At 36.7% G+C, this 16328-nt stretch overlaps 1 protein-coding gene across 1 annotated transcript in view; it reads right to left on the reverse strand.

Moving 5' to 3' along the window:
• LOC127574370 (exostosin-1-like) overlaps nt 1-16328 on the reverse strand; it is a 105322-nt gene that overhangs the window by 20961 nt on the left and 68033 nt on the right. The window contains exons 2-7 of the mRNA XM_052023328.1: nt 16166-16259; nt 13994-14101; nt 10321-10440; nt 5025-5157; nt 3703-3821; nt 2352-2447 (exon numbers count right to left, since the gene is read on the reverse strand). Coding sequence (XP_051879288.1) covers nt 2352-2447; nt 3703-3821; nt 5025-5157; nt 10321-10440; nt 13994-14101; nt 16166-16259 — 670 coding nt within the window. The remainder of the gene's footprint in view (nt 1-2351; nt 2448-3702; nt 3822-5024; nt 5158-10320; nt 10441-13993; nt 14102-16165; nt 16260-16328) is intronic.

A 16328-nucleotide genomic window follows, 5' to 3' on the forward strand; every position in this document is an offset into this window, starting at 1 on the left:
ATGACTAATGTGTGTCCTATTTTTCTTTATTCTAGATGGACATCAAGTTGACAGCTTGTGACCAGTTGGACTTGCTCACAGTGCCAGTCCACTCTGTCAGCTGGATTAGGTTTTGATCCAATTTAGGTGGATTTGATAAAGAATAAGTTAATAATGGACTGACATCCAATGTGGATCCTTAATTGTGTGGGCTATGGGTGATGAGAAATCTCAGCACTTTTTCCTTCATAGCCATTCTCCTCTCTTGAAAGCCCTTTGCCTGGAACCTGAGAGGAGCCCAGTGCTGGGGCAGTGTAGAATCATGAATAAATAGTTGTCACCAAGTTTGTCAATACTGCATTCTTACACACACCTTCAGAAATCATGAACTTGATAACATGTAGGAAAATATTATGAATGTTGAGCTGTGAGGTGTTGCAAATATTTCCAGCCATAGACTGGAGGAATCCTGACCAATAAAAGTTTACAGCCATGGTGATAACAGGTTGCGCATGTCCTAACATCCTCACTGTTATGGCAGCCAGAATCATTTGAGCATCAAATGTATTTAAATTAGATGTATGTTGTAACTGATTTAGCAACAAGAACACTTAAGACAGGCATTACGATGCAAATTATGCAGCCATTGATTCTTGGCTTATGGGTTTCCAGGAATCCTCTGGTTCACCATCACTGGTTGATTTATTTTGTAATTCTGGATGTATAAAAGAACCACTTGTCTGTGGACATCACAAGTACAGTTCTGTCCACAGAATGGGAACCTGGCTCATTTTGCAGATCCCTATCCAAGTGATACCCAAGTCAATGAAGCAGCCGATTTATTGGCTATGCTATCATCAGATCTCAGCAGTATTTTCATTTCTATTGTTTATAATATAATTATTCTGTCCAAAACTACTATAGTGATCACCAAGACACCAAAGATTTTTGTAATGAAAAGATGCATCACTTTGAATGGTCCACCCAGCCCAACCTTTGCACTTTGGAAGAAACAGTATGCAGACTCGTGTTCATTTTATCCCTCATCAAAGACTGACATGATTTAAGAAAAAAAATTGGTCAAAATGATCCTTACCATAACAACATCTTTTATAATATGGTGTCTTAGCTTGTTTCATAGAAAAGATTTTCAAATAAAACAACAAAAGCTACACAGGAGATTTCAGAACTGGTGTATTTTTTCTAGCAGGGATTTTTGGAATCCCTACAATGCTCAGCAAATAATCACTGGGCAGAAGGAAGAGCCCAAAGAGGTGTACTTATTGGTGCTGTTTACCACAGCATACACTATTTATACATTATAAAAGCTATATGCACATTGCCCCCGACTTGGAAACATATTCCCAATTCTTCATTATGGTATCTTACCCTCGAACTCTCTACCTAATGTCACTGTGAGAGAACATTCACCAGAAGGATTGCAGCAATTCAAGGCGGCAGCTCACCACCTTCTCAAGGACAATGAGGGATGGGGAATAAATGCTTGCCTTAACTAGCAAATACCAAGATCCTGAAAAATGAATAAGTATATCAAATATGTCCAGGCTAGGAATCCGAATTTCTGATCAGATTCAAATAATGGTTTATAACGCCACTCTATTTTTACTGATTCACTACTATATTGTAAAATTTCAGTGCCACAGTTTAAATAATTATCAAAGTCCTCAGCAACTGTTTCCATATGACCATTACACTAACGATAAAACATTGATCCACCCACATACAAATGTGACAAAAAAAAGCCAAAGTTTCCTTTAAAAAAATACTTTGAACTTGCATTGAAGATTCTACTCTTAAGAAAACTGCTCAGAATGCAGACCACAAACTATATACAATTTGCTCAAAAGGTCACTGATAGTTTATTTTCTGTAAGCCTTAAGCCACTGATCATAATTGTACATCCACTCTATAAAAGTGGTCAGTCAAGGTGCTGGGTCAGTTTGAGAATTAAACCAAAGACAAATTTCAAACAATTTTGCAATCTATTAACACAGATACAATTAAATATCATTTCATTCTTTTTGATAATATCAAGCCATACGAAACAGAATATAAATTTTGGTTACATAGTTGATAATAGCCTAGTAATTTCTAGGGTAGGGACATGTTCAGCACAACTTTGTGGGCCGAAGGGCCTGAATTGTGCTGTAATTGTTCTATAATCTATTACTATGGACCCCAATGATAACCAAGTTTAAAATTATTCAAAAAGACTCTGATGCTTAGATGCATCTTTCTTACCCACCCAAAACAAATCCGTTGGCAATTGTGTAATCTCCCACTACGTCAATTCATAGTCAATGTAAATTGAAGATAAGTATATGCATCATGAAGTCTGCAAGAAAACTTACTTTATTTTCTCCTTCAATTACCAGTACAGGTACAGTAGTGGAGGGCCAACGGTGTTTGGCTGGTAAGGGTTTGTCACAGTCCCATAACACAATAACCTATAAACAACCAATGATAATTAGTCACAGAATTAACATCGACACTAATCTCATGAAAATTAAAACACTGTTTCATAAATTAAAATACTATTACTTATTCCAAAATAATGTCATTAATTTTACTCTTGGAATGCTTTAATATTTCTGTATTTTGTAAAAAAAAACAAATCTTGACAAGTTCTACGATCCTAGAGCTAAAGGCCATGTTTATTGGAAGTATCATTGTAATTTAAAAGGGGCAACCAAACAAAACGAGAAATGTGTTTTAGAGCCTGCAATGACATGCAAGAAATAAAAGTTTTTTTCTGCTAGACTTTCAATTTCACAGATGCTGTGAGATATGGAGGAATATAGCTTTATTGTAGTAGTGATTCTAACTTTATTAATAATTTACACAACACAAACAGGCATTGCTTTTATTCAATGAGTAGCCAAAGCACACTAAACAAAATCATCCAGGTTTGATTCCTAACCTGTGTCCAGTTAGTGATTTCAGCTTTTGTTATTGTTGGAGCAGTGTGATTTGTCATACTGCCAGTTTGCAAGGGGGAGGGGCAAAGAAAAGTCTATATACATTCCAACCTCTGGTAGTTATAAGATCATAAGACACAAGAGCAGAATCAGGCCATTCAGCCTGCTCCACTATTCAATCATGGTTGATTTTCTTTTTCAACCCCATTCTCCTGCCTTCTCCTCTTAACCCTTAATCCTCTTACCAATCAAAAATCTATCTCTGCTTTAAATATACACAATGACGTAGCCTCCACAGTCGTCTGTGGCAACGAAGTCCATAGATTCACCACCCTCTGGCTGAAGAAATTCCTCCTCATCTCAGTTCTAAAGGGATGTCCCTTTATTCTGAGGCTGTGCCCTCTTATCCTAGACTCTCCTACTAATGGAAACATCCTCTCCACGTCCACTTGATCCAGGCCTTTCAGTATTCAGTAGATTATCTAACTATGCTCTCTGGAAAAGTCTGTGTGTGGATGTTCAAGGAAGATAGAAAGGTCAACTGCAATGGCACTAAAGTTAAGTAGGCTGCTGCCGTCATCAAAACTGACATTGATAATGGGCTAAAAGATGAGCTTTCCGTAGGCTGTTAATACTTGTAAAACTGCAGTGCAGCAACATATTAACGTCTTCCAGAAAGACAGGAAACAAACCAAATTTTTAAAAAAATATAAACCACAACTCTGCATCCCAATCTCAAATGACTACGTATTTGCTAAATGGAACAGAGAAATGGACAGTCTACCTGGGCACAATATTGACTCTTAGTTACTGCCAGCAGAAGCTTTAATATTGGCTGTGACTGCGAAACCAGCGGAGTCACTGCATGGATAACGGCAGTAAACTTGGTTGAAGGCATTATACCTGAAACAAAAATCAGAGAGGAAGCTTAAAAAACAGAAAACTTAAAAAAACAAAAACCCAACCAGACATAATGTTTAATAATAACATTAAACCTTGCAGCTAAACATTGGCATTCCATGTTAAGAAATCCAATACTATACCTAGAATTTGCTAGAGTGGAGCAGTTAATGTTTGCCCTATTATTTTTTTTCCAATCAATCTTTAGCTTGAAACCTTTTGTTGCACTACAAATTGCTGGTACTGTAACTTGATAATGATGTGGAAAGATCAATGTGGTATCTGGAGTCTTGGTGAATGGCATCAATGAGGTTATATCTTAACAATTGAGATTTAAGGATTGGATAAAGCAAGGTCAGAAAAGCAAATGCGGCAAGTTAGGGTTGTATTAAATAGAGGAAAAGGAGAAATAAAGTAAAACTGTTGAAAGAGAACTTATGACACACAAAAAGATTATTAAACGTAGGAAAATGGTTCCATTGAACAACTGTTCCTTCTCTTGGTCAGATATTGCATTACAGGAACAGAAGATGGATCATTTAAAGAAGGAACTTCTGGGAGGTTGGGTAAAGTTGATGGAGGCTCCTCTTATGAGGCTAACAGCACAACAGTGCAAACTGACCAGCAATTTGTGGACATTTACCAATCACAGGGTAACTCTTCCTCATTTCAAATTGCTGGATGATTTATGCACTAATAATATGTGGCAGAGACTTAATAATTCTGAGTCAATACAAATCTGATAGACCACAGAGACTCACTCTGGAAATAAATTTGTAAAATAATTCAACTTTTCATTCTTGTAATTCCAGATAAGTATGAGTCATTTTAGAATGCATTCATTGTGTTTTTTTAAACCATATTTAGCTATCTGTGGATATCCTAAATCATAAGTAATCCAAGGATTGCTTCTCTGGGTATTTCTTCATTCATAAAATACTTCTGCAACTATATCAGTAGACTGTTAGTGAATTATAACATTTTGTCCAAGATGGTTGCATACCCTATTACCACCTTGCACGGAAGTAGTTTAACATCTAGATTCTGGTTTTTTCTGATGGTTAATTTATGACTAACAAAGTCTGTTACATACACTTGCTATAATTATTTTTATACAAGCATTGAAAAATGCAAAAGATTAACTATGTATTTATTATCAATGTGATCATGATGTAACGTGATGTACAAATTTAAATGACTACTTACCTAGATAAGAATAATAAAAAGGAAAATCTCCTAGATGTGTTGAATACTGTGGCTGACTGAATAATCCTCCTGGAGGTTTATTCCAAATTAAGCCATTGCGAGATATATGGTTAAAAATTCTGTCTTGAATTATCTATTTAAAAGAAACCACAGTTATCCTTGGGTAACATATCCCATGAATGAGTAACCGTCCATTATTCATTTAGTTTCCCATCACTCATCCAATTTCCTGATCCATATTTCATCATCCATTCTGCCACAATAAATGACGCCACATCACATTTGAACATTGCATGAAGATGCAACTATTGTCATGAATGAGTACAATAAAATGAACAGGTTTTGGTTGATATACAAAGGGGTTATGTTTCAAGAAAACATTGCATTAAGTGAAAATTCAAACCAAAAAGAGATTTCACATTGCTTTCAATTCTGCACCGGAAGTCAAATCTGTCATAAAACCTCAACATCTCAAAAGTAGACCAACATATATTCGAAATAAATATTAACAAAATAATATTCATTAATTTTTGACTTAACATAATAAAAGCATACATAATGTATACTTCGTGTATATTTCAGCGTACACTAAGTGAAACATAAACAATCCTGAAGCGTTTTGACAGGGTGGATACATCCTCTTGTGGGAGAACTTAGAACTAGTTGTCACTATCTCTGGAACACCCAGTTAAGAGAGAGAAGAGCGGAATTTTTTTTTTCCTTTTTTTCCTGAGGGTTATTAGTGTCTGGAGCTTTTGTTCCTTAAAGGCTAGTGAAAGCTGAATCTTCCTTTTGAGATAGATTACTGATTAAAAAAAGAGTTGAACATGGGTGGGTGGGGGGGGAAGATGAAAAATAACGAGTCGTTGGGAATGCAGAGTTGAGGTTGCAATCAGATCAGCCATGATCTTATTGAATGGCAAAGCAGGTTCAAGAGCTGATTGTTCTAATCCCTCTTCTCTGTACCTTTGTGTATAAGTGGTAATGATGAATCTGCATGCCAAGGTGGTGTCAGCAGTGATGGCAAGAGGCAAAGTCATTACTGGTGTTCAGACACTGCCCAACATGAGCTTACGACACTGAAGACTGGACAGCTCACCTTCACCGGATAAAGCTCCTTATGGCAAAATAATGCACGCCAGTGGCTCTACTTCATTTGGAGTTTGCGATTTGGTATGTCACCAAAGACTCTTGCAAATTTCTATAGATGTACAGTGGAGACCATTCTGACTGGTTGCATTACAGCCTGGTACAGAGGCTCCAATGCACAGGATTCGCAAGAGGCTGCAGAGGGTTGTAGACTCAGGCAGCTCCATCACAGGCACAACCCTCCCCACCATTGAGGACATCAAGAGCCAATGCTTCAAGGTGGTGGCATTCATCACTAAGGACCCTCACCATCCAGGACATGCCCTCTTCTCGTTACTACCATCGGGGAGGAGGTACGAGGGCCTGGAGACCCACACTTAATGATTTAGGAACAGCTTCTTCCTCACGGCCATCAAATTTCTGAACTGTCCATGAACACTACCTTGTTATTCCCTTTTTTGCGCTATTTACCTTGTAATTTATTGTAATTTGATGTCTTTGCACTATACAACTGCCGCAAAACAACTGATCTCACATCATATAAGACAGTGATAATAAACACAGTCTTAGTGCATTTTTGGTCATGTAACCACATCCATTACTGTGCTCCATATTGGGATCATCACTTTCTCAATGTAGTTGAATGTCACCAAAAGTCTTTTTTATATATAGGAAGCTGTTTTGGTAGTGATGCTGCTGTGTCGGTGCTTACTGTTCCTTTTGTGACCTTTGTTCAAGCTCTACCAGATCCTATCTGTGAGCTGCTCACCATGCAGTTCCATTAACTCTTCCATGTGATCCTGATCCACTTCCTCAAATCCAGTCTTGTCTGTCAACTAGACAATTTTTTTTAAGGAAACACTGATAAACTTATGAGAGACAGGCACATATGCCGACCATAATTTCCTGCATAGACTCCAAGCAGCACTGATATAGTCTATGGCCATCTTGAGTTGGAATTGTACAGCATGGAAACCAGCCCTTCAGTCCACCATGTCCATGCTGCCTATTGTACCTACTTGTACTAATCCCATTCACCAGCATTAGGTCGCTGCCTTCTATATTTGGAAATTTCCTCAACGGTGGATTTGTCTTTGCTACTGAAATAATATGGGTCATTATATGTTGCAAGTAGTAAGCTTGAATGTAGTGATAGCACCTTGGTCCATGGGTTGTAACAAAGAGTTAGAGGGTAATAATGCTGCTTAAATATTTTCAGCCATGTACTTGATGTGAACTAATGTTCAGAGGTATTGTTGATGATAAACAAGGCCCTGTTATCCAGATTATTCCTTGCATAATATTGTTTGATGAACAGGGGAGCAAAATAACATGTACTCATAGAAGAACAGTGCCATCATCAAGGCTTTGTCAGGTTGCCACATCTTGGAAGGTTAACCAATGAATATTCATTTAGAGCCCTAAATGGTAGATTAACAGAGGGTTAAGTTTCGTGTAATCCTTGCCACTACCTTATAAAGAGCAAGACAACCTCTGGCTACCTTGAGGCCTAGAGCTGTTTTCTCATCACTGAAAAGTGCACAAGGGCATCCTCATCCAAGAGAGTCATGCTTCATCTATGGTAAATGCTGATTTAGGGGACAGCGACCTTCCTTAATGATTTTAACTTCTGTGGAAAACCTTTCACCACCATGGTACCTGCTCTGCTGCCTCCCCCACAGGGAAATATTATGCAAGTTTCTAAGTTTCTTGAAAAGCATGAACTAGTCATGGCTGGCCTTGAACTTATTGGAACTTTCAGAAGATTTATCACTTCTCTCACATTCTTTTAAGTTCTGCCATGAAGATCTCACATTTTTCTAGATAAAATTCAAGGGTGCATGCCATTGATTCCGATCTTGTAACCACATGCTTAACCCTTTTTTCCATTCTCTCCAATATAACATCGCTGCCCTCTGTAATACTTGCAGGGGTAACATTCTGCTACACTTAAATTGTCTATCTCCAATACAGCACTGACGAGACATACATAGAAAAATTGAGATTTCCTCTCCATTGTACTACTAGGCTACCCTATAGGGATCTAATTCCATTGCTGTAGTCAGTTTCAAACATGGTCTTTGTTAATACTATAGTGCGTTTCAAGGACCACTTATGTCAATGGGAACCCAATAAGTCAAGTGGCTGCTGTCTGGCATCTCATGGCTTTCTAGTCAATATGGTGCAACAGTCAATCTAATGGATAGGGATCTTCGTCACAGCTACACCTGTGATTTCAACTGCTGTTTATTAATAATAATATCAAAGGTGGACAGGAGGATCTTACTATGTCAATACAGGATCCAATAGAAATAGGTTTAAGACTGGTTCCCATTACAGGTGACCCTCACATTATGGCCATTCAGGTAACAAATTCACCACTTACAGAATTCACAATCGCTAACTAAAAGTTTGAGATCTGGAATAAAATTCACTTAAGGAATTTATGCAGGAAAATTTTCTTGATGTATACGCAAATGACTTGGCTTTGTGTTACAGAAAATCACGATATGGACCATTTCCTAGAAACACAAGCCCCCACGCCCCCATAAAGTGGAGGCCGCTTGCAACTAAAAACTACTGACATCTTTCTGTGCGTTAACATTGTTATAGTGAAAAAAGCTATGTAAATCAAGGACACATTCTCTAAATAGTCATTTGCATCATAGCCAAAATTTGCAAATTAAGTACTTGTGCAGTCACGCAGCAAAAATTACTATTTTTAGAAGTCACACAGAACTAGTTACTTCTAGACTCAAATCTCCAGCTAAGCTGAATTTGCTTTTCTCATTTTTTTTTACAGTTACAGCAACAAATTGGGCGGCAACAACCTGGCTTTAGACTGAATAGTGGAGGGCAAGAGAAATGACTAAGCTGCTTCTCGCAGATGAGTGCAATACTCTCATATTGGCTGAAAAAAATAATGATACAGAATGCAGCATTTTTTGAAAAGCTGACTCAGCTTTTACTTTCAATAAATCAGCACTGAGAATCTTGGTTGATCTATTCTTTACATTTATCCCCACTACCTCCCCCACTCACCACAACTTCCAAGCCCCATCCACTTCTGCCACCCCACCCCTCCTCCCTGTAAACAGATCCAATGTTCACTATGATGGGGGAGCAAGTTTTAACCATTGCAATGTCATCATAAATTTTAATGAGATGTATAGATTATAACAGAACTCTTTCTGTATACGCTAGCTAGTCCACTATCACATGCAATGAGCTAAACCTCTCCATATCTAGACTACTTGAATCTTGAGGTAATTAAGTTTTCCTGTTGGGAAATACAGAGTACGTCTTTAGAATTTTAACTCCTTACAAGCTGATTCTATCTTTCAAGAATGAAGACTTAGTGAATTTCAAAGATAAAGTTAGATTTTTGTCACACTTCATCACTGATGAATAAATTGTTGGTACTTGCTGAGTTGGTTTTGCATTAGAATACCAATTGGACATGGTTCTGAAGGAATGTTCAACATTGGTATGGGTACCTCTCCAATTTAACAGTACAAGACAAAGCTGGTAACAAACAGCAACAAATATTTTATTAACATTAAAACTATTTCAGAAAATTGGTATCATCCTTACATTAATGTTCTTTATAAAATGTAGCTCTCATCAACCCAAATTTTGTAAAATTACTCAACTAAAATGAATGGAAGTGTGATTCTGATGATTAAAAGTTGATAAGTTCATCATCTGAAGGACATCTAAATAAATATGCCAATACACATGGACATAAAATTTCCAAAGAATGAAGTTAAAATATTCAGTACTTTCTTCCATTCGTGTAGTTTGACAAATACATGGCATGCTGCAGACAACTTAATCAGCTAGAAGTCTCCTGGGATCTAAACAACCCATTTACAGAGTCACTGCATTTTCATATCAAGCAAAGATCTCATCCACAAAATCAGTTCATTTATTTGGCAATTTCTAAGTACAAAATAATTTTGTTGTTTCCATATACATAGTTAAATATGGTGTTTGAAGACTGAAAACTTTCATTGTAGACATGATCACAAGTAGAAAATATTCTGATATATTGTACAAGACAAATAATTTCCAAATGGGTTTAAAATCTTCAATCTTTAGGTATTGGTACACAAGGTAAAGAACATTTTTATAAAACTACTGCTCTAGGAACATATTAATATTTATTATTAGTGGATTAAAGGTTAAATTGCCAAGTCATACTTACTTCTAATGTAGTCAATACTATCCTCTCAACTGAAGAAAAATAAGCGTCCCATAAGAACTGTGTCTGTTGCCTAAGTGCTAAGATTTTGTTCTGATTAATAGACCTTACAGTAGAAGGTATCTGTAAGACAAGGGAATGTATGATAAGCAATAGTACAAAGTATACACTTAATTAAATTTATTAATTGATCAATACAATCACTTGACCTTCTTTGAGAAAAAATCTAACAATTTATTGCTTCAGTTTGGTAATGAATTTGCAAGGCACTCATGTAACAGTACACATGAAACAGACCAGTAACTAATAAAAGATTTCAGGTCAACAGTGACATCTTTGCACAGCCTTTATTTCCCCAGTGAGGAATTTCTTTGATACACATATTTAACTTCTGTCCAAGAGTAAATCTGTTTAAGAGTATATGCCACTACCATTCCCACCGATTAACCATTTGAGTCATTATTTAATATATTAAAAAAATCAAAAATGCACAATTTGAAAAATTGAACATTAATCTTCAGACTTATTTTACATGTTACTTTGTTTTACTAAATTAAAAGCACTTCCCTTTAATAATCGACATTTCATTCAAGGACAGAAGGGAAATGTGCTGCTGCTTGGTGCTTTAAATCAACCTCTTTGAATGAAACAGCAGGAGCAAACTCATCATTGTTCCAGAGATTGAGGGGAAAAAAAAACAAAGAATGGCATCAGCAGTTGGCAAGAAGTGGACAGCATCACATACTTTTCTGCCCTGGTGGTTGGATTTTTACTTTTTATTCCCAAGTAGGGCTTTTCAGTCATGCTGAATGCACATCCTATGCCATGTGGGAAGTCTAGGATGTTTCTTGTAAGCTGGACAACCAAGTGTGCAGGAAATATCAACTGGAAAAGCTCAAGATGTGAATTTTGGACCTTGAACAGCAGCTGGCATTACGCGGTACAGTTCAAAGGCTTAGGATTGCATGCTTCAGGATGTGGTCACCACAAAGCTTATGAATCTACAGGCACAATGCTAGGCAGATCAAGACAACCAGACAGATTGTGCAGTAGTCCACTGAATGTGTTATACTCTCCAACTCATATTTACCTCTAAATGCTACTGGTTCCTTAGGGGAGTACAAACAAGTTCTTGCTAATATAGGTGTGCTGCTTGGGGTTGGGAAAGAAAAAGAAATGAGAGTTCAAAAGATAGGGGTTTTAGTAATTAAAAGTATGGTGGTTGGAAGACAGGCATTTCTGTGGTCATTACACAACTGATAGGATAGTACATTGCTTCCCTGGTGCCAGGGTCAAGGTTGTTAACGAGTGGGTGCAGAAATTCTGGGGGGTGGATGATGGATAGACAGAAGTCAATGATGTAGGCAGTCGGAAGAACCATGTCCAGGATACAGGAAGGTAGAAGGAGATTTAAAAGCCCCATACTTAGCCCTGAAGAATATTGCTGAGGGCAACCTGCACCAACCAACAAGGCCCTGAGAGGAACCAGGGCCTCTCTCAACACGATTGGGTCATATGCAGGTCAGAACAAGCTCTGCATATTAACTGCTGAGAAAAGCATTTGACAGATGGCAAAGCCATGCTCCTTTTGCTGTTTGTCAAAGCTGTCAAGGTTTTTAAATGCTTCCCAATATCCTTGACACTGAAGCATGCAAAATGATTAAAACTTAAACATATAAGACACAATGTAAAGAAATTCAAAAATTCAAAATTGGTTTACCTGAAAAACTTGGAACACTATTATAAAATATTACTGGAAATGCAATTTTAAAAATTGCAATTTACGTTGCAGCTGGAAGAAGAGTTCCACTGAAATGAATGGGCATACAGTCTGGTGATTTATCAGAGGGCAGAGCCCCCTGCAAAAATATTTGGGAATTCTAGCATGCTACTGCTCAACTATTGGATTTCAGTCAAGTACCAAAATTTCTGGCAAGCTTGGCAGCAAAATGCAGGCTATTATGAATCAATCTAATTGCTTTGACTAATACTGTAATAATGAATATATAATTATCTGGAATGTGAAGTTGTTTAATGTTTTAATCACTGTTTTTATTTAAAAAAACCATTTGATAAATCTCAGAAGCCTGTAATTGGCCTCCTGCAGTAACATGCTGGTGTGTGAAGTTTAAATTGCAGTTCCAAACCAAAGCAGGAAACGAAATAAAATAAAATCACAGCCGGAAAATTCATTGCAAGTACAACAATATGAAAATATCTGTGTGCAATTTGCACAGAACGTAATCACTGGGAAAGAATGGACGGGAAATTTAATTTTCCTAATAATTACTGTGCACTATAAATTCCAGAGTCAGTTACAACACCTATAAATGAGTTTAATCAATATACATACAAGACCCAGTACATTCTATTCATAAATGATTTTAGAAATACATAGTTAAGTTTAAATCATATTAAAGCTCAACTATTTAACCAAACTTTATAACATCAGTTTTCTAAATGTAACCTTTACGCAATCTTAAAACACATAACCAAATACGGCAGACTCAAGTGATGCAAGTGCAATGGGGATAACTGTCTTCCTAATATAGCAGTAACTGATGACGCCATTAACACAGGGTCCTGCTTACAGCAACACAAATACAGATAGATACTAAGGGGCATGGACATGCCTTTGTCGCAGAGTTAAAGCAATGCCTCATCAGGAACAGCTCCAAGAATTATTCTCTTCTCTGAATTCACTTTTGTAATCTAAATTCCTAAAACTTCTAAGTAATAGTTAAATACATTTTAGCTTTGCTATAAAGACCTGGAGAAGCAGATATAATAGCCCAAATGGCTTGTTTCATATGGCAACATTCTATTTAAATCTGTCATTAAAAAAAGTTCTAATTTTATAAATAAAAATTACAGCAAGAAAACAAGTAATTTATCCCAATCTGTCCATAGAGGCTGCCTTAAAATTCTTTGCTTGCCATATTCTGTATCTTTTTATCCTCATTCGTTCAAGCACCTAACCTATTTTTATTTGCTGACTGAGTTGCTGCTTCAGTCATCAATTCTGAGGGTGTACTTGACATCACAACTCAAAAATTATTTCTATTCCTTGCTTTAAAACTATTAGATTTTTGTCAGTACTTGCATCTCTATTTTTGACCCATCTCCTTATAAGTCATTAGTCTGTTTCCATCCACCATATCTCTTAATTTAAGATGCCCATCAAATAATCCATAATCATTTCCAAATTGGCAAATTTTTAGGGCCTTCTACATATTTATTGATACTAGGCAGCATCCTAGTGCTCTACATTTTCTCTTATTATCACATCCCTAACATAGCGTGCAGGGTAAAATTGCAAACAGTGCACTTAAGTCTTATTACAGATAACAGAATGATCCATAGCAAACAATTACAAGTAATGGTAGTAACAACCAGAAAATGAAAAACAATAAAGATGCAGATTAAGGAAAACTAAAATTAAAAAGAAAATGGAAATATTCAGCAGCTCAGGCTGCATATATGGGAAGAGAAATAGAGTTAATGTTTCAGGTCAAAGCATTTTTTGGTTTTTTATTTCAAATAATTGAACAAGAGATTTTATACAAATAATCTACAATCTCCATCTTCCTGCTCATTCTCACTGATCGAGACTTTTCAAAATAGCTTAAGAATGTTTTTAAAAATAAGATCTACAATCACCACACCCCCACCATACCTGCAGTAGCAACCTTTCATCTCCAACGACAACAGCTTGGTTCCAGTCAATGACTTCCGAAAATGGCAGTTCCCAGCCATTACTCAACATCACTGGAATACATGCAGCCTGCAAAAATATTTAAACTATTAACAGTTAAAATTGAAAAATGTACAAATGTTTTAAAAATAGAACTAAGGTTTATGAAATTAAAATATTTAGTAACTGTGACATGATTTAGAGCTATGTTTTTTTTAAAACATAGACTTTCACGTCTGTCATTTCCCTCCTCCATTTTGGAAGCCTAGCCTTTCTTTTCTACATTTCCCAGAAGAGAAGGATTTATGTTGAATGATTTAAAACAAAACACTACTTATTTTAAGATTCTCAGGGTCCAACCACCACTGGCATTTATTGCACACTATTAGGTTTACAGAGTCAAAAAGTCACATAGTTCAGGATTTTCTACCCACCAAGTCCACATCAACCATCAAGCACCCATTTATACTAATCCCATTTAATTCTCCCCACATTCCCATCGACTCTCCTCAAAATGTGGGGAACCAGTCCCTTAAACTCCAGTTGCTGCGAGGGGCTTGTTGGGCACATTGCACAACAGTTAACTGTTGACCAGGCTGCTGTGGTCCTTGTGTCCAGACTTCTGGATGGTTAAGTCAGTAACATAACCACTGCACTATATAGAAACAAACACATCACTATAACCTGGAAACTCATTACTTAGTCCAACCAGCAATATCAGCATTTATCTGAGAAACAATTTCTTCTAAATCAGTCACTAAACTTGCTCCACTATACTTTTACTCAGTTTCTTCATCCACTTAAACAATCCAATTTTGAATGCTTTCATACATTCCCAAATACTAACCTCAAGGAGAAAACATCTGCCTTTTACATGTATCTATGGCTCTTCATTTTAAATCCTACATCTTCTGTAAACAAGCTTATCCAACTTGTCCTGTTCATTCAGAATTTTAAACACTTCCAAAAAAGTGTTCAATTTTTCCACTTCTTTATTATGTATTTGTATTTCTTCACAGCAAATAACTTTGTTATGACTCTGTATTGCACCTTATCAAAAACCACATTTTTTGTGGAGCCTGAACTGCGTTTTTATTCATGCCTCTTGGATTTTGTACTTGATGTCTTCAACTAAAACCAAAAATCCCATCAACTACTTAAAATTTTAGCGCCTTGGGGTGTTGTCTTTATAAAGAGGTTGGTAATAGTTATGATTTGCACATTGGAAAATTACAATTTAATTTCAGAAAACTGACTTAATGTTATAAAGCAGAAAAAATCTGCCACACAGTGTAGAAAATGTGAACATTTTTAGTAATATGGCAGCAGCTGAAAATTAGATAAGAACAAAAAGCCACCAAGTCAGTAATACAAATTCTGTACCAAGTAACTCTTTTAACTTTGCACTTTACACATTCAGATGCTAAATTGCAAACAATTATCTACAACTTGCATACCTATAAGCATTTCATTTTGTACATTGCTGTTTGATTTATACTTTGAGTCTAATTGAACACTATCTACTGGCTATTAAGGAAAAGAGGAAGAATATACAACTGATCTCATACACTACCCAATAGCATCTTGCATCAACCTTTGAAATACATATCTAGAACTTTGTAAGATATATTTAGCTTCCTGCATCACAAGGTATACATTTCTGCAGCCCTGTGGGAGTTCCTTTGCTTAAACTGCTGGAGGAACACAGCGGGTTGAGCAGCATCTTGTGGAGGCAAAGGGATAGTCAATGTTTCAGGTTAAGACCTTGCATCAGAACTGAGTATAGAAGGGAGATAGCCAGTATAAAGAGGCAAAAATGAGGGGTGAGGCATAGGCTGGCAGGTGATGAGTGGAGTTGGAAGACAGGAGCTGATGGGTGATAGGTAGAGATACAAGGATGCAGCCAGGTCGAGGTCAGGTAGCATCTTTGCAAAGAAGAGTTGATACTTCATGTCAATGATCTTCATCAGAACTGCTTGGGCTTAATGGCTAGATTGCTGGGAGCCAGGTGCACAATTTAAGCATGCCTGCATTATAAAATTCCAGTTAGATAAATTGTTCATAAAATACACACCAAAGATGCTAAGTGTGCTAAGTTTTCAATTTTATTTTTAAAAAGCACAACAGCATCTATATTCATTATACATCAATTACCTGCAAAGCCTCCAGAAATCGGAAAGATCCCAGTCTACGACCCCTTGGAACCAAACAGAAGGTGGAATTGTGCAATATTTCACGATAATCATACCTAGGAAAGAATAATTAAGAACAGTTTATAAAACTCATCTGGATGACTTCACCTCAAACAAGTTTTAAC

The sequence above is a fragment of the Pristis pectinata genome, chromosome 9 (genome assembly GCF_009764475.1).
Source record: "Pristis pectinata isolate sPriPec2 chromosome 9, sPriPec2.1.pri, whole genome shotgun sequence".
NCBI lineage: Eukaryota > Metazoa > Chordata > Chondrichthyes > Rhinopristiformes > Pristidae > Pristis > Pristis pectinata.